This window comes from Malurus melanocephalus, unplaced genomic scaffold (assembly GCF_030028575.1).
Source record: "Malurus melanocephalus ecotype Western Australia unplaced genomic scaffold, MMel_1.1 scaffold_505, whole genome shotgun sequence".
NCBI classification, from domain to species: domain Eukaryota; kingdom Metazoa; phylum Chordata; class Aves; order Passeriformes; family Maluridae; genus Malurus; species Malurus melanocephalus.
Window position 1 is genome coordinate 327,037 of NW_026623737.1, and position 21,715 is coordinate 348,751.

The 21,715-nt window shown below is 52.4% G+C and overlaps 3 protein-coding genes across 3 annotated transcripts in view; 2 read left to right on the forward strand and 1 right to left on the reverse strand.

Moving 5' to 3' along the window:
- ADAMTS7 (ADAM metallopeptidase with thrombospondin type 1 motif 7) overlaps nt 1-11,524 on the forward strand; it is a 36,053-nt gene extending 24,529 nt beyond the window's left edge. The window contains 5 exon segments of the mRNA XM_057381331.1: nt 36-188; nt 910-1,083; nt 1,513-1,659; nt 1,740-1,899; nt 8,380-11,524. Of these exon segments, the coding sequence (XP_057237314.1) occupies nt 36-188; nt 910-1,083; nt 1,513-1,659; nt 1,740-1,899; nt 8,380-8,552 (807 nt within the window). The 3' untranslated portion in view covers nt 8,553-11,524.
- A 2,450-nt stretch (nt 11,525-13,974) lies between these two features.
- CIAO2A (cytosolic iron-sulfur assembly component 2A) lies at nt 13,975-17,450 on the reverse strand. The gene is given in 6 exon segments (XM_057381323.1): nt 13,975-14,425; nt 15,137-15,182; nt 15,528-15,577; nt 16,461-16,625; nt 16,952-17,319; nt 17,431-17,450. Coding segments are annotated over 6 exon segments (747 nt in total). The 3' UTR covers nt 13,975-14,327.
- A 74-nt stretch (nt 17,451-17,524) lies between these two features.
- Nucleotides 17,525-21,715, forward strand: part of SPG11 (SPG11 vesicle trafficking associated, spatacsin) — a 29,631-nt gene continuing 25,440 nt past the window's right edge. Inside the window, exons 1-5 of the mRNA XM_057381333.1 lie at nt 17,525-17,795; nt 18,778-18,962; nt 19,734-19,961; nt 20,515-20,701; nt 21,251-21,388. Of these exons, the coding sequence (XP_057237316.1) occupies nt 17,569-17,795; nt 18,778-18,962; nt 19,734-19,961; nt 20,515-20,701; nt 21,251-21,388 (965 nt within the window). The 5' untranslated portion in view covers nt 17,525-17,568. The remainder of the gene's footprint in view (nt 17,796-18,777; nt 18,963-19,733; nt 19,962-20,514; nt 20,702-21,250; nt 21,389-21,715) is intronic.

Here is a 21,715-nt window from a genome sequence, read left to right on the forward strand (position 1 = left end):
TGTGGGATGAGGGCAGCAGGATGCCTGTGTTGCAGTGCTCAGCCACGTGTGGTGTGGGCGCGGTGTGGAGGTCGGTGCGCTGCAGCAGCGGCAGTGATGGTGCCTGTGCTGAGGCCGACAGGCCCGTCCCCGCCCGCAGGTGCTCCCTGAGACCCTGCTCGGCCTGGCATGTGGGCAACTGGAGCAAGGTAAGGGGCTGTGTGGGGAGGGCGGGTCCCCAAAACCCACGGCACAAGGCGGGTCTGGGGTCACACTGGCTCTCGGGGAGGGCTCTCGCTCCATGGCTCACAAGGCCAGCGGTTAAGGTTTGCACTTGCCGCAGAGTTTAAACTATTCATCCCATGATATTTTCACTTTGCCTGCTATGGTAAAACAGTCAGGAACTTGAAAAAGCTAAACAAAAAGTGGTTTGAAAGGCCAGTTTGGGTGGGGCTGGACAACCTGGTCTAGTGGGTGTCATCCCATTGCAGGGCTTGGAACAAGATGATCTTTAAGATCCATCCCAAACCATTCTGTGAYTCCATAATTTGTCAGTCTCTGGACGATGCTCTAGCTACTCTGCACTGCCAGGGGATGTTTGCAGCTGGGTTGGGTGAATTCAGTAGGTTTGGTGGTGAGGAACAGCCCTCCCTACTCTGGGTGGTCAGAGTTCCTTGGGATCATCAGTTGTTTAATGCATAAAGGCTGTTTCTGTTAGGGCTGGAAGCCATCTGGTGTCACAGGGGTGGTGGTGACAGATGAGCTGCACAGCCTGTGCTCTGGCTTGGCCTAGAGCAAGAGGGGAAAGGAGRCTGAGTGTCAGCTCAAGCCCAGGCAGGGCCTGTCCCTGGGGCCACCTCCCCTTCCCAGAGGGATCCCCCTGCCCCAGCCCCTGTCACCCTCCCCAGTGTGGTGCYGTGTCCTCCCCAGTGCTCCCGGAGCTGCGGCGGGGGGACCAAGGTTCGGGACGTCCATTGCATTGACACCAGGGACCAGCGGCTGCTGCGGCCCTTCCACTGCCAGGCCGTGCTGCCCCAGCCCCTGGCACGGCTGCCCTGCCAGAGCGCGTCATGCCTGGCCTGGTACACGTCCTCCTGGAGAGAGGTAGGGGCTGCCAGGGGCTGGAGGGGCTGCTCGTTCCACCCCTGCCATGGTAGGGACGCCTTCCTCTGTCCCAGGGTGCTCCAAGCCCCGTCCAGCCTGGCCTTGGACACTGCCAGGGATGGAGCAGCCACAGCTTCTCTGAGCACCCTGTGCCAGGGTCCCCCCACCCTCACAGCCAAAAATTCCTTCCCAATATCCCATCTAACTCTGCCCTCTGGCAGTGGGAAGCCATTCCCTGTGTCCAGTCCTTCCATCCCTCATCCCCAGTCCCTCTCCAGCTCTCCTGGAGCCCCTTTAGGCCCTGGCAGGGGCTCTGAGCTCTCCCTGGAGCTTTCTTTTCTCCAGCTGAACCCCCCAGCTCTCTGCAGGACAGAGGGCCYGCAGTCCCCAGCCCCTGACAGTGTTTTCCATGCCCTCTTTGCCCCGCAGTGCTCGGAGCCGTGTGGCGGTGGGGAACAGGCGCGCCTGGTGACATGCCCGGAGCCCGGGCGCTGTGAGGAGATGCTGCGGCCCAACCGCACCCGGGCCTGCAACACACAGCCCTGCACCACCTGGGTCGTGGGCTCCTGGGGGCCGGTGAGTGGGGCTGCTCCTGCCGGGGGCTGTGGGGACACGGGGAGGGGTCCCCCAGCCTGATCCCGGGCCCGCTCCCGCAGTGCTCGGCTCCCTGCGGAGGGGGCATCCAGCGGCGCCAGGTCAAGTGCATCGACACGCGGACGGGGGCGGCCGAGGAGGACAGCAGCCTGTGCGACCATGAGCCCTGGCCAGACAGCACCCAGAAKTGCAACCCTCAGGACTGTGACAGCTCCGAGCCGGGTGAGCAGCAGTCAGAACCGGTCTGAAAAACGGTGTGGGGAGTCTGAGGGGAAGATGGAGTGAGTGTTGTGTACGTGGATTGTGCAAGGCTGCCTTGGCTAATTCATTGTGAAATGGGAATGTTATAACTGTCCATAAATGTCCAGAGYATCCGTCCTTCAAGGGACTGAGCGGGGTTTTACTGGCACGGGTGTGAGCTGGCATGTGCTTGTTGGAGTCAGCAGTGTCACCCAGCACAGGGACACCCCAGGGATGCTGTGGGGTGAAGGGGCCTCACTCAGGAAAAGGAAGAGGGGAATACCYGGTGATGGAGCCCTCAGGAAGCTGTTCAGTGGTGAAGTCCCAGAACACAAGACTTGTGAAACAAACTGGGCCCAGCATTAGAAAATGGCATAAAGGAGCAGTTCTCCAGTATCTTCAGGTATGTCTGAGCAGATGCCTCAGGGAGCTAGCCCCATTTTAACCCACTTTTCACTTACCTGCCCTGGCTGCAGCCATAGTGGTTGGCCACACCATGGGCACTCACTTGGCTTCTCCTTCCTCCCCCACTCACAGAGAGAGATCCCACAGCACCAGGGAGTTCCCTGGGAGACAGAAATCTGAGGGCTGCAAGGGTTAATAGCACTTATAGGGAAAGCAAAATAATGAGTCATTAGGTGTCACTGATATCAGCATGTCCTTCATTCATCAGCTTCRTCTTTTCAATGTATCTGTGCAAAAGAAAAGCTCTTTGGCTGCACCAAAAGTATTGTTGGACCTCCAGGAGGTTTGTTGGACAAAGGGAGGGCTGAGAGGTGGAGCAGGGTGGGCAGGGGGGCAGCAGTAGCTGGTGCCTGGGGTGGAGGAGCTGGATCCACACATCCATGCAGGTGACCCCTGCAGCCCAGGGCAGCCATTCCACCCTTCCAGCTCTCTGTGTCCAGCGTGTTCCTCCTCTCACCTATTCCAGARCAGGCAGCAGCATTGGCTCTGGTTAAGTGGGATTTAGGCACTGGTGCTGTTGGCCATCAGAATGTTTTTRGCCATGAATCCACTGCTTTTTGGATCATTTGCAGGGCCATGGGGCATTCAGCATTTAGGAAATGATGAGTCAGCCCTGCTCAAGAAACGATGTGCGGTTCCGGCTGTTTTTGTCAGGGGAAAATTTCCGTGCCGGGCTTGGTGATGAGAGCTGTGGAGCCAAGGCTGGACCAGAATAACCACTGAGATGTGTAGGAAGCACACAAATAAATGGTAAAATCCTGGATCAAAAATGAYATAAATGCTCTGGCTGCAGCCCAGGACAGGAAACGCCTCTTGGAAATACAAACGTTTCCAGCCAAAGCATGAAGGGGAACAAAACTTTCACATGGCAGGAAATCCCAGATGTGTAAATGCACAGGCAAAGGCTCCCAGAAAGACATAAATGTAACTCCAGCCCTTTCCTGTRTTTTAAGGGATCTTTACTGCACAAGATGGATTCAGGCTGGAGCGATCCATGTTTTTGTGAGGAGCACAAGGAGCCTCTCCCTCCTCTGGCATGAAGCGCTCCGGTACCAGCAGAGCCAGGGCTGGGTCTGTGAGTGTTTGTGTCCTCACTGGACACAAAAATGCCAATAACCCCAGCAGGGTCTAAATGTTCAAACCATTATCAGATGGATTTTGAGCAGAGATGGAACAGATGAAGCACAAACAAACATTTCACAGCAATCGGCCCCTCAATTAAAGAAGGCTAGGATTAATTAGAACCAGAACYCTGAGCTGTTGCCAGGTTATAAATTAATTGAAGATTGCACTGAGGTTATTTTTGAATRTGGCTGTTGTGTTACAGCTGCAGTCAGCTGTGAGTGTGTCCTTAGATGGCTCCTGGGAGCATCAGAGCCGAGGGCACCCCAGTTCCTCCTTGTGATGCTCCAGAGGCTGGGGACATTGATCTGGGAATTGTTTATGGTGTCTTGGAAAGGAACTGAGCCCCAGGCCCTGCATGAGGGCCTGGATGAACCTGCAGCAGTTTATCCAGCAGATCAGAGAGATTTAAACCACGGAAGTGGGAATTGCAGTACTGGAGGAGGAAGCAGGGGATGGATGGAGCTGGTCACTCAGCTGGTCACTGCAGGGTGGTGGCTGTGCTGGACACGGCTTTTGGGCTGTGGTGACACATCCCTGCTCTGGTCAGAGCACGACAGCCCCGGGTGCTCAGTGTGGTTGTGCCATGGAATGAGTCACTCCCTTGTGCCCATTTCTCCAGATCTGATATTGGGGAGGTTTCTGAGCTCCCCAAATTCACCCTAAGCAGGTGCCAGGCAGGTGATGGGGCCAGTTCTTGGCTCCAACAGCAAACATGGCTGTTCCACAGGTGTCTCAGCTTGGAATTCCAACGGGATGAGGTAAAGACTTCTCTGGCTCAAGTATAAAGTGGTGCAGTTTTTCTGGGAGTGGGACAAAGCAGCGGAATGGAGCTCAGCCCTGTGTCCTGGGAGCTCAGCCCTGTGTCCTGGGAGCAGCCAGCCCAGGGATCGTGCTGGGGCTGTGGGGGCCCAAGGAATGGAGCCCTGTTCACCCTGGGCCAGTCCCAGACACCCCTCACTCGCCCACTGCTCCCATTTGCCGGCTCATTACCCAGGGCTGGCTGTATTTCCAGTTGCCACACGATTAATTGGCAATTAAAWGTGGTGTTGCTGCTTGCTCTGAGTAAGGAAATTAAATTTTTCGTGGTTCTGCAAGTCCCAGGGTTTGTCCACAAGGGATCCATGTGGGAAATAATTGCAGCAAATCCCAATTTTCTCTCTCATTTGAGCRTGTAAGTCCCTATCCATGTGGTGAGGCTGGGAGGTGCTGCTGAGCGAGGCATGGAGGGCAATTAATTAACTGCTAATTAACAACTGGAGTCAGTGGGAAAGGGATTCTTGGGAAAGGACTCCCTGTTTTGATGAAATGTAGGAGAAAGATGTTGCCTGCAGCAGGGCTGACACCTGGAAACTGTGGGGTTTGTGGATTTCTCTCTGTTTTCCCTGATGTGGCCGTGTCAGTGCCAGCCTGAGCAGACCAAGCTGGCAGCTGGGGGTACATCCCATCCCCTCCATMCCCTCCATCTCATCCATCCCATTCATCCCATCCATCCCATTGTGCTGACCAGAGACCACAGGGAGGCACCTCAGCCCCAGAGCAGGACCCTGTTAAATTCGGCCCCGGCTCCGAGAGCATCCCGAGGGCCAGAGGTCAGCAGCGTAATTCCCTGGATTTGCTAGCTCAGCTCTAAGCTCAACCTTTCCTTGTTTWTACAAAACGTGTTCCAGGAAGTTTATTTTTCCCAGGAATAAAAGTAAAAGCTTAGGTCTGGCTGGCAGCAGCTTAAATKAAATTTAAAGCAACATGCACTCCGACCTGAAAAAACAGCCCCAAAAAAAAGTGGGGGTTTTCAATCTCTAATGTGCTGACTTAGCCTGGATTTTTAMAGCCCTGCTTTAAGCTATTTCTTTAGCCTAAAATTTGGCATGGACTCACGGAGCATGTGTCCAAATGAAGTGTGAGGGTTATATWAAAAAATGGTTAGTAGAAAGAAATAGCAGTAAAAGGATTTAATGAAAATTGGGTGGGTTCTGTAGGTCCCTCTCTGAAGAGCTGACAAATTAAGTGCTTATTACAGYTTCCTTTGCCCAAGACCAAATTCCAGGGAGGAACCGTGAGCTCAGCCAAGATTTTCAGACCTGAGCTTGACCCTGCACACATCTACCCTGAGACTGCATCAGGATCTGGGAAAGTGATGGGAACTCAACCCTTCAGCGACTCCCATTGACTTCACTGAGTTCAGGGAGCGTTTGGAAAATGCTCTCAGGGATGCACAGGGTGGGATTGTGGGAGTGTCCTGTGCAGGGCCAGGAGCTSGAYTGCATGATCCCTGTGGATCCCTTCCAGTTTGGATATTTTATGATTCTATGAGGTCATTTTGCTTTGGAGCCCTGGGGTCCTGCCGGGGTCTCCTGTGAGGTCAGCAGTGCCTCCAGCCAAGGGTGATGTCTCTTCTCCCCCCTCTCCAAGCCCATCCCTGCTGTTTCCCACAGTAATCCCATACCTGTGTAGATGAGGTGGTGTTCAAAGAGCAGTAACCCCTGGCAGAGTGGGCTGCTTGCTGCCTGGTCACAGCACAGGGACAGGGATTTCCTGATGGGCCCAGGGTGCTGAGCCCCTGGAAAGGGATCAGGAAAGAGCTAAAGTGTCACTYCAGGCCTGGAAAGCAGCCTCCACCCCGTGTGAGCCTCCAGCAGCCTGGCCTTCACAGCTCTTTCCAGGGAAAGTAGCTTGGTTGTGATCCATAAATAACTTTCTAGGAAGCTGCACTGAAYGGAGCAAGCACTGAAAATGCCGAGGAGCTGGGCAGGGTCTGCCTGGGCACAGCRTCCCCCAGCAGTGCCCAGGATGTTYCTGCCCATCCMTGGCCATCCARGCTGATTYCCCMTCTCACAGGACACCCCTGGGGTGTTTTAGGAGCCCTGCTGAGCCATCCCTGCCYTGCAGCAAGCAGGAATACAGGGATGTTCCCAGGAATATTATCCTGAGAGTCCAGTGGAGCATAACACCGACAAGCTCTTCCCTTTTCCTGATGGCTCAGGTGCTCTCACAGCAGCTCTGGGATGTGCTGCTCTCCTGGCCCAGCCCTGGCTGGGCTGTGCAGGGATTTCTCATCTGCTCTGCTCACCCTGCAGTGAAAATCCACATTGTCCCAAAACACAGGGCTGCAGCGAGCCCCCAGCCTGGAGGTGTAGGGTGAAGCCAGGATCCCCTTGATCCTGCTCTGTCAGCACCGTTGGATGCAGCAGTGCCAGTGAGAAATGGCTTTTTTGGGGCACAGGGATGCTTTGGGCCAGGCACAAAGAGCTGCAGCTCGGGAGGCAGGGAGGAAATACCTCAGCTGAAATAGAAAATAAATTTTWGAGCAGTGTAGTGACCTTGTCACTGCTGGGCTGGGGGAGGGGGTTGTGACTGAAATCCCAACCCATGGAAAAGTCTCTGCTGTGCATCTGCCGCGTTCTTTGCATCGGCCGTGGCTCAGCTCATCCCGTGGGAATCGGGGCAGCAGCTGTTCCCTCAGCACATCCTTTGTTCCCAAAGGGGACAGGGCGAGGGGCAGTGGTCAGCGAGAGCTTCCCTGGCTCTGTCCTGGTGTTTGCCCTGTGGAGAAGTGTCCTGAGAAAGAGAATTGCCTGTCCATTTCTGCCCCTGCTCTGCACGATCCTGGTGGAGGGTGCCCAGGGAGAAGCAATGGGGGAAGGCTGGGGCAGGTTGGCCCCAGAGTGCATCAATTCTGTCCTTTTCCAGAAAAAAAGTGTAATTTATTTTAATTCCTTGTATAGGAGGTAAAATTGGAATCACAGGATCATGGATTTTAAGCTTAGGCTCATTTTTGAGTTGATGTAAATTAAACACCAGTGGGTAGGAAGCTGCAGGCTCAGGGAGTTGTGCCTTGCTCTGAGATGAAATAGAGAAGGAGGAAATCAAAAATTCCAGCAAACCAACTGTGTATCCATGTAAACAGTGTGTGCCTGGTGATGGGTCTCTGCTGCAGCACCGAGCCCAGTGGGGCCTGGTCTGGCTGGTGATGGAGTTGGGGGYTGCTAGAGGTGCAGGGAGGGTTCTCCCCTCCTTGCCACATCCCTTGTTCCCTGGGATGAGTGTCCCACAACAGCCATGGGATCCCATGGGATGGAGGGRGTGGCAGGAGTGAGGCAGTTTTGGGTGGGATGTCCCACCCTCKCTCCATGGGCAGCACTCACATCTCCCCCCACTCTGAACCCAAATCCCTGACCTGGTGCTCCCAACCTTGGAGTGGGAGCAGGGATTTCCAGACTGTTTGGAGAGAGGAAACTGTTCCTGCAAACAGTTTGCTTAGTCTGGGGGTGACTCAGCTTGGTGGCCAGACTGTGGCCACCACGGCCACTGTGGCAGCTGCCTGAGCACTCCCCCACAGCAGAGCCAGGGCTGCCACTGGAGCAGCCGTTCCCAAAACAAAGCTGTTCCTCAGAGCAGCACCAGAGTTGTTTTGAGGTCTGCAGGACACCTGCAGGAAGCAAACCAGATGATGCAGGTTCTCAAAATAACCTAAACAATTCAAACGCCGCTCTGCTGGCATGGGGGAAGTCTGGGGCCTGGAAGGAGGTGTCAGTCCGGGGGGATTTGTACCTCTGCATCTCCCTGAGAGTGTTGCTGCCCTGGGAAGATGCTTTGGAGCTGCTGGCAGCAGCACAGGTGTTGTTTGTGCTGGGAATGGGAAATGCCACAGCTGCCCAGTGCCCAACACAGGTGGGCTCTGCACTGGAGGACTGCTGGGTCTCTCCASCYTCTGCCAGCTYCCATAGAAYCCTGGGAYGGTTTGGGTTGGAAGGGGYCRTAAYGATCATCCCATTCCACCCCCTGCTCCGCGCAGGGACCTTTTTATGTCACACACCTGATGCCCGTGGTGACACCGACACTGACGCCCTCCTTGTCCTCCTCCATCCCCTCCAGGTGTCCCCTGCGAGCGCGACCGCCTGACCTTCGCCTTCTGCCAGACGCTGCGGCTGCTGGGCCGGTGCCACCTCCCSACCGTCCATGTGCAGTGCTGCCGGAGCTGCCGCCAGCACGGGCCGCTGGCAGGGCCCGGCCGGGACCGCGGCGACGAGCGGCTCTCCCGGAGGTGACAGGAGCGTCCCTGAGCGCTCCGGGCTCCACGGCTGCCGGGCCACAGCCAGCACTGGTGGCTCTGCCACAGCCCGGGAGCCCTCGGGCTCTCTCATTCGTGCTACTCTCTAACGGTGCTCAAWCCATCAGTGGGGCTGCTGGGGCTGGGGGTGCGGATCCCGCTGCTCCTGACGGAGATTCCAGGACCTGCCGGGGTCACGCTGCCCTGCCAGACCAGCGGGGAAACATTTTGGGGAAGGGGAACCGAAAGCAGCAGTAATTTGGGGAAGACTTCTCAGAAATGCTTATGGTGCTATCATTTGACATTTGCAGCCTCTCGAAGGTGTTGGCTGGCCAGCACAAACCTTGACTTTTATTATTATTTTTATATCTCTGAAGCAAGCATCCAGAATTCCACTGCCTTTGCCAACCCTTTGGGGTAGGGATTTTTTTTTTTTCCTTTAAGGGACTTGAAGCTGGCAACCCATTCCTGTTATTTTCATTAAAATGTTTACACACTGAAGCTAAATRGGTTTAATTTAAGAAGTGGAGACAGGGCAGAGTAATAAAATTTCAGCTTCAGTTGGGGGTGTGCAGGGCTTTCTCTGCCAAAGCCATTGCTATGTCACTCTGGAGCAGAGGGGACCATCAGGGATGCCAAGATTTGGGGTCCACCAGCACATTCCTTTGCATGAATTTGGGCAAGAGAGGGAAGCTGCTCTGGCAGTGAGTGGCACATGGCCTCCCTCGTGGGCAGRCAGTGCTCAGTCCCTGGATTTCTGTATGTGTAGGAGTGTAATTCTCAGTTAAGGTGTTTTTCTGTGGCCTTACAGTCTAAACCCCTTTTCCCCCTGCTTATCTAGATTCTCCTCTGTTAAGGTTAGCTGATTTTTAACTAGAATATCCAATTTATTCTGAGGCACAACTCCTCCTCCCGGAGCGGTGTGGGAAGGAATTCCTCTGTCTTGGGGAGGGTTTGCTGGCAGGTTGTCTCTGGAGGAGGGCAGGAGCCTTTAGGTAGGAATTCCTTTCTCTGTTACTCTTCAGGCTGTGGAGGATGCCCAGAAACTGGGAGACCTTGAAGGCAGCCCTCCCTGCACTGGGCAGAGTCAGGCTGGAGCCTGTCTGAGCTCCAGATGCATTTCTCTGAGCTGTTGGGAGCAGCACTCAGTCCAAAGGGGGAAAATTCCTGTGTGTGATTTGTATGTAAAACACAAGCCATGACTTCACCATTTGTGCTTTATTCCTTCCCAAGGTGGTGTAAATTTTTTATGTTCCCAGAGCCTGTGTTCAGTCCTGGTTTCCTTGTCCCCAGCACCGTCTGACCCACACCCCATCACCCTCCCAGGATTGCAAAGGGACAGCCCTTGTGTTGGGGGCTGGTGGSCATGGCTCATGAGTGTGTTAAATTAAACAGTTACTGAAGAAAATGGGTGGGTTTCACATTTTCTCTTCCCCTTGGGGAATTCCGAGGGTTTTCACCTAATTGGAGATGGTTCAGGCACTAGCAGCAGGAAGGAATGATGGGTTTGCATCTGAAAATCACTCAGAGCTGCTGTTTGCAACTGGGATTTGTTAATTAAAACAGGAGTTGGGTTGATGAGGTGAATCAGTTCTGCAAATCAATTTATTTGTGGTACAGGATCTGGTGCCCAATCTGTGAGGAGCATGTGGGGACTGAGGCTGGAGAAGGTTGGATCATGATKTGGGAATCTGTTGGAAGGGCAATTAATCTGATTTTTAGCCACTAACAAGCCAGGCCTCCCACCAGCACAGAAACAGCATTATCAGTGACAGTAACACACATCTGGCTTCAATATCTGYGGTATTTTCTTTCAGGGAGACAYCTCCAGTGAGTGTCTCTGGAAAGAGACTCTTCACAAGGGCCTGGAGTGACAGGAGAAGGGGGAATGGCTYCCCACTRACTGAGGGCAGGGTTGGATGGGATAYAGAAATGCCTTTTTTCTTCTTCTAAAGATGCTTGTATTGTCTCAACACAAGCAGGATGTTATTCAGACAAAGCTGCTGCAGTGGGGCGAAAGGGAAGAAGGAAAGGGCTTATGGATCAAAAGATGTTTGGAATAGGATCGTGGAATGGTTTGRGTRGGGAGGGACCTTAAAGCCCATCCAGTTCCTCCCCATGGCAGAAGGCAGAACTTGAATGGGCTTTAAGGTCCCTTCCTGCCCAAACCATTCTGTGATTCTATAATCTGCTGGGAGACTCTCTAAGAGAGTCCTTTGGCTTCAGATCAGAAATCAGACCTTTGTGCCTCCCTTGGTCACCTCCAGACATTTTCATACTGGAGACAGGAAGGAAGAGGAGCTCGTTAATTGGGAGGCAGCAGCTGCTTGTGGAGTAGCTTGTTTGTGTCTCAGATCCACAGGAGCGCTCCAAGCGCTTCCGCAGCCTGGGAGCCACCGGCTGTCCTGGCAGAGCACCTGTGGTCTGCAGCTCTCAGACCTCACCAAGGGCCTCTGTCCGGCTCAGATGATCTCAGCTGGAGGATTTTAATTCCCAAAGAGCCAGAGGGATCATCAGTGCTTCATCAGGATGGACTGATGGCCCTGGAAGGGGCACAGTCCTGACCTGAGCACCGGAGGAGGCAGCAGATCCTGTGGGATCAGGAACAGCTCAGCTCCCACCTGAGCTCTCCAGATATGATAAGAGATGGCTTCCTTTACTCTTGTTCTGAAAACCTTGTGCTACCCAGAAAGGGGTCACAGGCACAGCACAGAGAGGTGGAAAAGTCAGGASAGCAAAGGAAGGATCTGAAAAATTTCACTGTTTTCTTTTTGTTTGGCTTTTAATTGGCAGCTGATCCCTGCCAGCTGCTCCAGTGGGGAACAGCCTTCATCTACCCACCTCGGGGTGCTGCACCCCAGCACTGCTCCAGCTGCTGCTCCAGCAGCTCATCCCGGGGGTGCCTGTGGAAGAGGAAAATTCCTGGAGGGAAGGAAAGCACAGAAAACGGGAGGAGCAAGGAAGGAAGGAAGGAAGAAAGGGAAGGAGGGAGGGAGGGAAAGAGCTGCCCCACTACTCAGCTGGTACCAAGGCACGGTGTGTTTGCTCACCCAGAGCAACCACTCGGTTGAGAAATTCAATAAAGTTGTTCCACATGTGCTGTAGGAGGGGAGGGACCCTCCAAGAGAGAGAGGGAGGGAGGGCCCGCAGAGCTGGGGCAGAGCTGCTGAAAACCCACAGCCCTCGGCCCCTTAGCTGCCGGGTGTAAACATTTAGAAATATCTACGTGCTAAAAATATCTCTGTCTCTACACGCAACTACTCCGCTGCCATCTGCGGTGAGTAACAGTTCTCCCCCCGAGTAAAGTGTGTGCAAACACGAGCCCTTCGCAGGCCCTGCTGCCACCAGGGAACGAGAACAGTCCCTTGCCCTCTTCCACTGCCCTTAGTGCTCTTTGCAAGGACACGCAGCCYGGGCATCTGGGATGGAAAYGTGMTTTCAGACCTGGAAAAGCCAGCCTRGAAATGCAGAGGCTGCAGTAAATCCCTCTGCATGTCAGGGGTCGGGCAAAGGGGCAGAGGGATGTGCTGGCTGCGCCTGGGAGCAGTGGAGGTGGGGAACGGTCTCTGTGTTATGCTGAGGTTTGAGGCAAGGCGGGAGCTCGCCCCGGGCTCGGGRGGAAGGTGCCCAGGCTGAATTGCAGCTGGGCACCGAGTGCTGGGGGTTTGCTGMSCTTCCTGCTGCTCCCCCGWCCCTGCGGGCACCKCCCGGGCTGCTCCGAGCCTCGGGAGAGCTGGAACCCCCGGAGGCCACCCTCCTGCCGGGATATCTGGGTCCCCCGTGGTGGGAASAGACTCGAGCCCCCTCCACCGCAGAATATTCCACGATTTACCACAGAAAACAGCGCCGAAAGGGTGGAACCGCCACAGCKCCGCTCAAACCCCGCACTGTCCGTTCCTCCACCTCCCAGCTTGTCCGCAGCTTCTCCAGCAAACACCGGGACGRCTCTGCAGCAGCACGGGTCACAGGCACCGGGGAGCCCTTTGGGTTGCCGGGATGGCCCTGGAGCCAGGCGGGTGGGGATGCTCCTCCCTGCACCGCGGTGCCGTGGGCTGCTGGTGCCCTCTGCAGTTGTCCCTCCCTGCCRTAAATGCAAAGGACTCATCACCTGAAGGGACAATTTTAGTACTTCTTCATACAGGGATAGAGCGATATAAAGATTTTGATATAGAGGGCGGTGTCGCGTCTGTGTCTTCCCGGGTTTGGAGGAACATCCCGTGTTCTCCTGCACTCAAGTCCTGCCCGATGGGATCCCCGGAAGCTGTTCCTCCTCAGGTGTCCCCTGCTCCCTGGCTGCTCCTGTGTCACCCCCACAGTGTCCCCAAAGCCTCGTGACAGCAAAGCCTCTGCCCAACCCGGTCTGTGGAGCAGCAGCAACAGGGATGGACAAAGATCCCAAGCCCAGTTAAAATGGAAATGCTGGAAAGAGTAGCTGCTCCTGGGGAGTCACCTCCCAGTGCCCCAGCAACGATCCATTCCCTGAGGAACTGGGAATATTCCTGGTAGCAGAGGCCTGTGTTTGGGATCTGATCCCTTTTCTGAATTGTTGCTCTGAAAAGGAACTTTTAACCTCTGTGCCCAACACAAAGTCCTCAGGACTAAGGATCCCAGGGCATGGCAGAAACAAGGAGAGTCACCTTATGCTCACCAGAGCATTCCTTGTCCTCCAAGCTTTTGCCTGAGCTGGGAATGCTGTTCTGGTGGTGTCACCGAGCTGTGCAAAGACAGCAAGCACAGGCAGCCCCGGCAGCTCCTCCAAGGAGAGGAGCCGCTATCTCATGGCCACAGGAYCCACAGAACCTCCTTGCCGACAGAGATACCTGTGTTCTGAAAACAAAGTATCAACCCCCATGCTGGAGAGCAAAAAAAAAAAGCTAATTCCAGGAAAGAAGCCAACAGATAATGGCAGCTCAGGCTCCCTGAGTGTTTAACTCATTCCTGCAGAATTGCCTGCCTGGAGCCCATCCCAGCACTGGGGTGGGATGCAGGACACGTGTCCCCCTGTGCTGGCACTTTGTCCATGGAGGTACAAAGGAGTTTGAAATTTAACTACCATTTAATTGAAGCTGAGTAACTGAAGTTAAGAGAAGTGTTTTCCCACATGTGCAGGAACCTGTGGGGAAAAGGGGATTATTCTTTCCCTCAMCTTTTCTCTCCCCCACCCCCATTAATTTCTTCAGCTAATTTGGCACTTGAGGGGAAGGTCCYTTGCTGGAAGAGCTGTGACATAGGRCAGTTCTCTGGTTTACAAAGGGAAAGAGTCTATTATGCTGGCATTCCATCGTCCCACATCCCGCAGCTCTGAATTATTTTTTTAAATTCATTTCAGCTTTAATGTTTAGCCAYACTGAAGAAGTTGAATGAAATTAATATCTCTAACAGAAATCTAAACTTAAAGAAACAGAAATTCAGGCCAGAAAAAGCAGCATTTGAGTACAAGAATCTGTTTTATTTTTACAGTGCAGTGATTGAAACAATGTAGAAATTTAACTTGCAAAACTGAATTTATATCACAATGTCTCTCAGAAGGCAATGCAGATGTGTTGCTTTGAATCACAAAATACTCCTCTGGACACCAGAAATTACAAACTCTCAGCACTATATACTGGACTTTCTTTAGAGACTGATTCCTCATAATTTAAATCTATCTTATAAACAATTTCTCTTTAAAAAACACRTGGAAGATAAAAAGAACTCAAGTATTAAACTCAAGGCCTTGGTTTTATTATTATTTTCCTCAGTTTGCAGCAGGGTTGTCCCCCGGGTAGTGTCCCTAGTCGGGCTCAGTCACGCATTGCTCCACAATCTCACGCAGGTTTGGGTTCTCCATCGCCGCTGCCACCCTCTCCTTGTCATTGATCTGCTTGTTGACTGCAAAACATTCCAGGGAGAGGAGATCAGGAGCTCCCAGTGCCCCCCAAAGGCAGGGGGCAAACGATAAAGCAAACATTACCAGGAGGATTAGTGGGAAATGGGGAAGGAGGCAAATGAAAGCTCAGCCACAACAAAGCAACCATCGGAAATCAACCCGTTTGTCACTTTTCTAGTTTAGGAAAGGATGTGAGATGTTCCAATGATGTGTCCCAAAATCAAGTGTGAAATTCATGATAAATGAGTAGCCCAGGTTCTCCAAGTTCAGTTTCTAGCTGTTCAACCAAAATAACTAATTTTTGCTCAGGCCAGGTACTACCTGGACTTCCACGGCTGCTTAAGGCAGTGCCTGATTCTGGCTGTGGCACAACATACTTGTCCTGCAAGCTTTACTTTAAAAACTGACTGAGAAATAGAAATTTTYGTTGTGAAGCTTTTAGGACACCAGGATCAACCAGTAAGGCCTGTCATCATGTCAGTTATTTAGCAGCATCTCCTTCTGATACAAACTGGACAACTGTGACAACTGTGGGAGTTTTGGTATAAACCAAACCAGCAACAAGCAGGCGGTCCCAGAGTCACTTGGAAACACCTCCATGCCACTTGGTTTTCAAGCTTTCATGAGGAATTAATTTCTGGGAAGGCAGGAAGGCAGGGGARGAAACAGAGCACGAAGAGGCTGAAGCAGCAGCATGCACAGGCTCTACTCACTGTCCTCCTCTGTGGAATGTGTGCCCTCAGAAATGTAGATTTCCAGCTAGAGGAGAGATCAGCAGTGTTAGGAGCACCACAGCAGTGGAATATATTCCTTTCTGGAATTAAAACACCGTCCCCCACCACCCAGTGCCTGTCCCCATTGCTGCTCCAGGAGGGGACTGGTGACAAGAGCTCCCTTTATACTGCTCAGCTGGGAGGATGGAGCCAGCAGCCATAAAAATAAAACAACCATCCCAAAATCAACTGCAGAAATCTTCAGGTAATTAATTTATTCCGTAAATTATTTTGGGCAAGTCTCTAAAGGTCTGTAAATGACTGGGTTTAATTTGGGGAGGCTGCCATTCATTTATGTAGTTTAAAACACGCTTCAAGACAGGCACTTTACCTTGTGTCTAAAAGGCAAACATCTCTGAAGTTTTATTCTTAAACAGAGGCCTGTTGGAACACAAAAGAGATTTTCCTGTAAAMTTCAAGGTTTGAGGTGCATTTTCAGAGAATCCACGTTTAATCATCAGTATAACTGACAATGTCCTTTTGCATTCTGAGTAGCACAAGGCACAGAAGGACTAAGTAATTCTTGGTTTGACCCTTTGGATGCAGCTTCTCAGGTAAGTTCTCACTGCTTTACTAGCTTGGGAGGTCTCTGCTCTCTAAACAGCTCCAGAAACAAGAAATAGAGACAAATTCCTGCATTCCCAGCTTTCCTTGGTATTTTTGGTACAGCTTTCCAGCTGTCTGGTGGCTGCATCTGTACTGAGGGGAGTGTTTGGATTGTTCTTTATTAGAAAATCCATCACTAATTATTTGGCTGTAAATACAGTAATTTCTTCATTAAATTCTTGATCTTTAAACACACTGAGAAATCTTTGTATTGACATTCAATGCTGAGTTTCTAACTTTGGCCCATTGATACAAATCATATCAGAGCTCTCAGATGTGACCTTTTCAGATGAAATCTCAACGCAAATCATAGGGGAAAAGCAAAAAAGCAAAATAAAACAGTGTGGATTCTCACTTAACTTAATTCCTTTCCAGCTCCTGGTGGACCAGGACTTTTGGGGATTGTTGGACTTTTGAGAGATTCTTTTTGAAGATCTTCTCTAACATTACACAAACAGATGGGTGTCTCTGTTTCTCTAGATTTGGGGTTTTTTTTTCACTTGGTTTGGTTGCATTGGTGGTTGGGTTCTCAAGATGCAATTCCTGGTCAAACCAACACAGCCAGGCATGGCTGAATCTGAACTGGGACTGATGTTGTCCAGACAGCCTCAAAGTAACCTTGTGCTCAATGTTWCTGATTTAATTAAAGGAATCTCACCGATGAGAGTGGCCAAGGAACAATGAGGTACTGTTGGTGTAAACCTGATGATGACCAGATATTCATCCTCCCCTATCTCCTGCACTTCCACGCAGTTTTCCGTCACCACTTCCAGTTCTTCCAAAGTATTGGGCTTCTCCGGGTCCCGGATAGTCCGGATAATATCTGAGACAGGAGACAAGTGAGCRACAATGAACCATCTTCCCTGCATTTAATAAAAGGTATTTTTATGAGCACCCACCTTCCCAACACTGTTACCGTTGCTCCTGTTTGGAAGCCACAACAAACGAGCCGAGTAAGMCAAACACAGCCCTTTGTTCCTGCCCCACAGGGAGCACTCCCAGCCTCTCGGGGCACCCTCACAGCTCTGCGCCCCTCAGCATCGGGCGTGGTTCTCCCACCTCAGCCCCCCAAGGGCAAATCGGGAACACCCTGAGGCCCCTCACAGCCCCCGCCCCAGGGCCCCGCGCCCTCCGGCCCCCGGCAGTCACCGTAGACCTCGATGGCCCTGTCGTGCTCCATGGCGCGGCTCGGGAGGGCATGGCGGGGCCTACTGCCGGGGCTCCGCCACACCCGGCCCAGCGCCTGCGAGAGCAGCGCCAGCACCAGCGACATGGCCCCGCTCCGCCATCGGCCCGCGGGCCGCGGCACTTCCGCGTGGGGCGGGGCGGGGCCGCGGCGCGGCCAATGGCGGGGAGGGGGCGGGGCCAAGGAGGACCAATAGGCGGGGAGCTACTGCGATAAAACCCCGCCCGAGGGCGGTGCGAAAACGTGGTCACGCCCGTCTCTGTGTCCCCGCGTGGAGTCGCGTCCTGGAATGGGGACACAGAGGGACTCCGGGACAACCCCAGCMCTAGGACTGGAAACGGAGAAAARATACAGAGAATTCTGCTTAAAGGTAAAAAAAAAATTCTGCTTAAAGAAACAAACAGCAGTGGCGGGCTGGCGGGGACTACAGCTCCCAGCGCGCYTTGCTGCGCCGCGGTGCATGCTGGGGGTCGTAGTCGCGGTGCCGGGCGGTCCAGCTGACCGGAACGAGGGGCGGCCCCGCCAAGATGGCGGCGGCCCGGGGCAGGGCTGGTGGGCGACTCTGAGGAGGAGGAGGAGGATGGCGGCAGCAGCGGGGGACGGGGCCCGGCGGGAGCTGCGTGTGCTTCTGGTGCCCCGCTCGGGGGAGCCGCGGGGATGCCTGCGGGACGCGGCGCGGGTGCGRCTGAACAGAGCCCAGGACGCTCTGGGCACCCTCCTGCTCCCCGGCGGGATCTACCTGGAGTCGCTGTGGCCGGGCGGGGCCGGGCGGGCCCGGGGCAGCGTCCTGCCGGGAGCCTGGGCTGAGTAAGTGCGGGGCGAGGGGCGGCCGCGAGAGACCCCCGGCGCTCTGGGCTGCGGGGCTGCGGAGCTCGCGTGGAAATGGGGAGCTCCCCCAGAGCCCCTGGTGCTGTGTCATATCTGCCTGCTTAGCTCGCTGTGTTCATTGCAGCTGATGCAAATCCCAGAGCAAACAAAAAGCGTTTGTCTGTTGGTTTCACATCGCCTGTGCCTGACTGCTGTCGGGGCCAGCCCGGGGGTGACACTCGGCAGTCACATGGTGGCTTTAACATCTGCTTTGGCAACTTCCGTGCTGAGTCAGAGCCAATGTCCCGTTATAGCTCTGAGCATCTGCAGTGTCCAGCAGCACCAACATTGCTCAGAGACACAGAATCCCAGACTGGTTCGGGTTGGGAGGGACCCTAAAGCGCATCCCGTTAGACCCCTGCCATGGCAGGGACACCTTCCACTGTCCCGGGCTGCTCCAAACCTCTCCAGCCTGGCCTGGGGCATTCCAAGGGTGGGGAGTGTGTCAGTGCTGTTTCAGGGCTCTGCTCTCCGGTTTGCTCTGCCCATCCTGAGCTTGTCCCTGTGTCCCCCCTCCCCATGGCCCCAGCGCAGGTGTGAGGCACCTGGAGAGCCCCTCAGCCCCTCAACAGGCACAGATCTGGAAATGGGCATTGTGTTGTGCTGTCCTTCGCTGGCAGAGCTCGTGTTCCCCCTCCTGGAAATCCTGAAGCAAAGCATCAGTCGTGTCCTGGGTGACCAAAGGGGAAAAAACCACAGGAGACTGAAAACTCCTTTATCCTAGAGAGGAGGAGGTGTGAGGGTTCATCAAGCTCTCTCCTGCCAAGGATGAAAGTGCTGGGAGGGACAGGGGGACAGCAGAGTCTTTATTGCTGAAGTGAAAGTGATGCTCCCATCAGCAGAGAGTTGCATGTCCAGAGTTGTTCGGTGTGAAAATGGGAATAGGGTACAAAGCAAATAAACCTGAATGTTGTATCTTCAGCTTCCTCTGGGACAGCACAGAAGATGATGGTTTGCACCCAAACAAGACAAAACTCCTGGCTCTTGGGCAAAGKCATGAGCTGTTTGTCTATGAATTCAGCGTGGAAGATGGAAAACACAACCCCAATTCCCTGCACAGCTKTAAGGAAGAGACACTTAAAATGCTGCTTGAGGCTAAAAACATACGTGAGTACATTTAAGTGTATTCCATGGGTGAAATTATTGCGGGTCTGATTCTGCTGCTCATGGTGGGACGAGTCCAGGCATGGGATTGAGCAATAGTGAAGTGTTGGGCACCTTCACACTGATCCAGTGTGATCAGCAGCATTAAYTGACTTGAAAATTAATGGGGATATTTCTGTATTCAAAGGTGACATTGTTGGAGGGCATTAACCTGTTGCAAGATTGCATGTTTGGCTGATAGAAAATGAAAAATAAATTTTAATAAAATATAAGCAACCCTTCTGTCTCAGATTTTAGCTTTAGTATTGGAACTGATGGGAAGAGAACAGAGACAAGGCTTCTCAATAATCCTTCAAAGACTAATTAAGCATTTAACCTTGTACTTTTTGATTAGCAAACAGTGTGCAGTTGGAATGAGCCTTTGCAGGACCTGTGTTTTGTGTGTTCTTAAACAGACTCCCTTCCTTTAGTATTTTATTTCCAAAGTTTGTAGTTTTCCTCTCAGTGCTGGCTGAAATACTACATGGTGCTGATTTTTTTGTGATCTTCATGGTATTGTCCAATGAAAAAGCCACATAAAAAGTTTTAGGAAATTGTTCTAGAATGAGTGCCTCTGACACAGAAACTCAGATTTAAAATYAACCATCCCAACTCACAATCCAGACTCTTTTAAGGTGGTAACGGGGCAATGAGTTTGAGCTCATTGGGATTCTTTTACAAATCAAAAGTTCCAGCTGTCTGTAATCTGAAATTTAAATATCTTTGAATTTACAGGTCTGCCTTCAGTTTTCTCTGTGAAGCTTCTGTCTTTTCGAAACAGCAAGTGCAGACTTCTGCTCAACCAGTTTATCCTTGTGCACCTGACCTTTCCTGGGAAAGACTCACCCCCAGAGATGTGTGACTGCTTCACCCTGGATCTGCCTCCCGRAGCTGTGGGGAGAATAACAGATTCCCAGTTCTGCAGGGGAATCCTGTTCCTGCTGGACAGTGCTGGCTGGATTTGTATCCTTTGTAGGAGAGATGAGCTCTCAGGGAAGATCACCTGGAAGAACAAAGTTGCTTTTCTTTGCTGTCAGGGCTGAGCAGAAATTTTTTTGAGGACATGTCAGTGAGATGCCTCCAAAGAAGATTGTGTAGCCAAATCCTGGTTATTGTGGTTATAGCTGTGTGTCCAGGGTTTCTTAGCACCCTACTGGAGATTTGGCTCCCTCTGGATTAATGAGTTTCATTAATGGTTTTGATCCATGGGTCTGTGTATAACGGGCTGGCATCTCCTGTCACCTAATTTCTTAATTAAACTCATTAATGATCGGCAGATACCCAGGGAATCAGCTGGGAGCCAGATTTGTGTTTAGAGATGGGCAGGGGCTCAGATCTGTCAGATCCCCCAGCTGCTGCATTTAACCTGTTCCTGCTCATCTTCCCTCACACATCAAAGTAGAATAAACTCAGGCTGCCTTTCCCTCCTCTTAGAGCCAAAATTCACCCTTCCCTCCTGTGTCACTGCTCTGTTGTCCACTCCAAGGCTTGGGCTTTTCCTTGACGCTGTTCACAGACATTTTTGACTGCTCTGATGGTGCCACCTTAGGGAAGGTCAGTGTGGCCCTGGGAGCAGGGCAGGGCAAGGGCCCAGCCCCTGTGTCCCCCCTGGCTGCCCTGGCAGTGTCCCCTGACCTCAGYGTGGCCGTGGTGACCAACAGCTGCCACCGTGCCCTCGCCGTGCAGCTCAACACCTACTTCAGGTACCGTTCCCAAGGGCAGCCTTTGGGGTGAACTGACCTTCCTGAGTCCCTGATCTTGKGCCTGGACTCATGGGGCTGTTGGCAGCTTTTCATTCCGAGTTGTGTGCTAAAGCAGAAATTTCTTCTTTGTTTAAAGATTGTCCTTTCATTATCTGCTCCAGTTTACACTCTGTTACTTTAACAAAGKAAAATGTATCTGTAGTACCTCTTTAATTTATCTATTAACAAACAGATAAACTTTGTCTTGCACTTTTTTTCCCCCAGGAAGATTAGGTGCTCTCAGTGCCAGGGGTGGGTGGTAGCACCTTTTAGACGTCCTGTGGGGTATGGAATTGTCAGCTCTACTGTGCTGATTTAGCTTGATGAATTAGGGCCAGGTGGTAATTAGGAGCTGCTGTCCACCTCAAAGGAAGGAGCAGCAAGTTTTGATGGCTCACCTGTTAGCCTGAGAGAAAACTGCTTCACTGAGAGCTCTTGGAGGAGTTAAATGTGAAAAAAGCATCTTAAATCATCTGAGTAAGGCAAAGTTTTGTATTTATTTCTTTACAGACAGTTTCCTGAGCATTTGTTCTGTAAGAGAGATCCTGAAAATCTTCCAGTGAAGCCTCCTGAGGGAGTGGATGAGGATGACCTGGCCAGTTCTGACCACAGCATGGAGCTGCTGCAGTCACCTTTCCGCACAGACAGGTACGGGAGGGAAAAACCTCCTAACTCAGGCTGGGCTTTTCCTCCCTTGGATCACTGGTAATAAACTGCTGATTTGTTTTTTTTAGTTGTTATTGCGACAGGTAAAATCAGCCCATTCTGCTGTAAATCTTTTGAATTCAGGATGGGCTGAGGCACATTTATGGACAGCATTGAGCAAACAGTAAATTCTAAAATTTAAATTACATCCTAACAGTAATTGCTCCTTAGGAGTTCCCTCTAAGCCTTGGAGTATTGATACTAATGAAACATGAGAGTTATAACTCGATGTGTAGGTAAGAAGGACTCAGTTCTGGAATTAATTCTGTT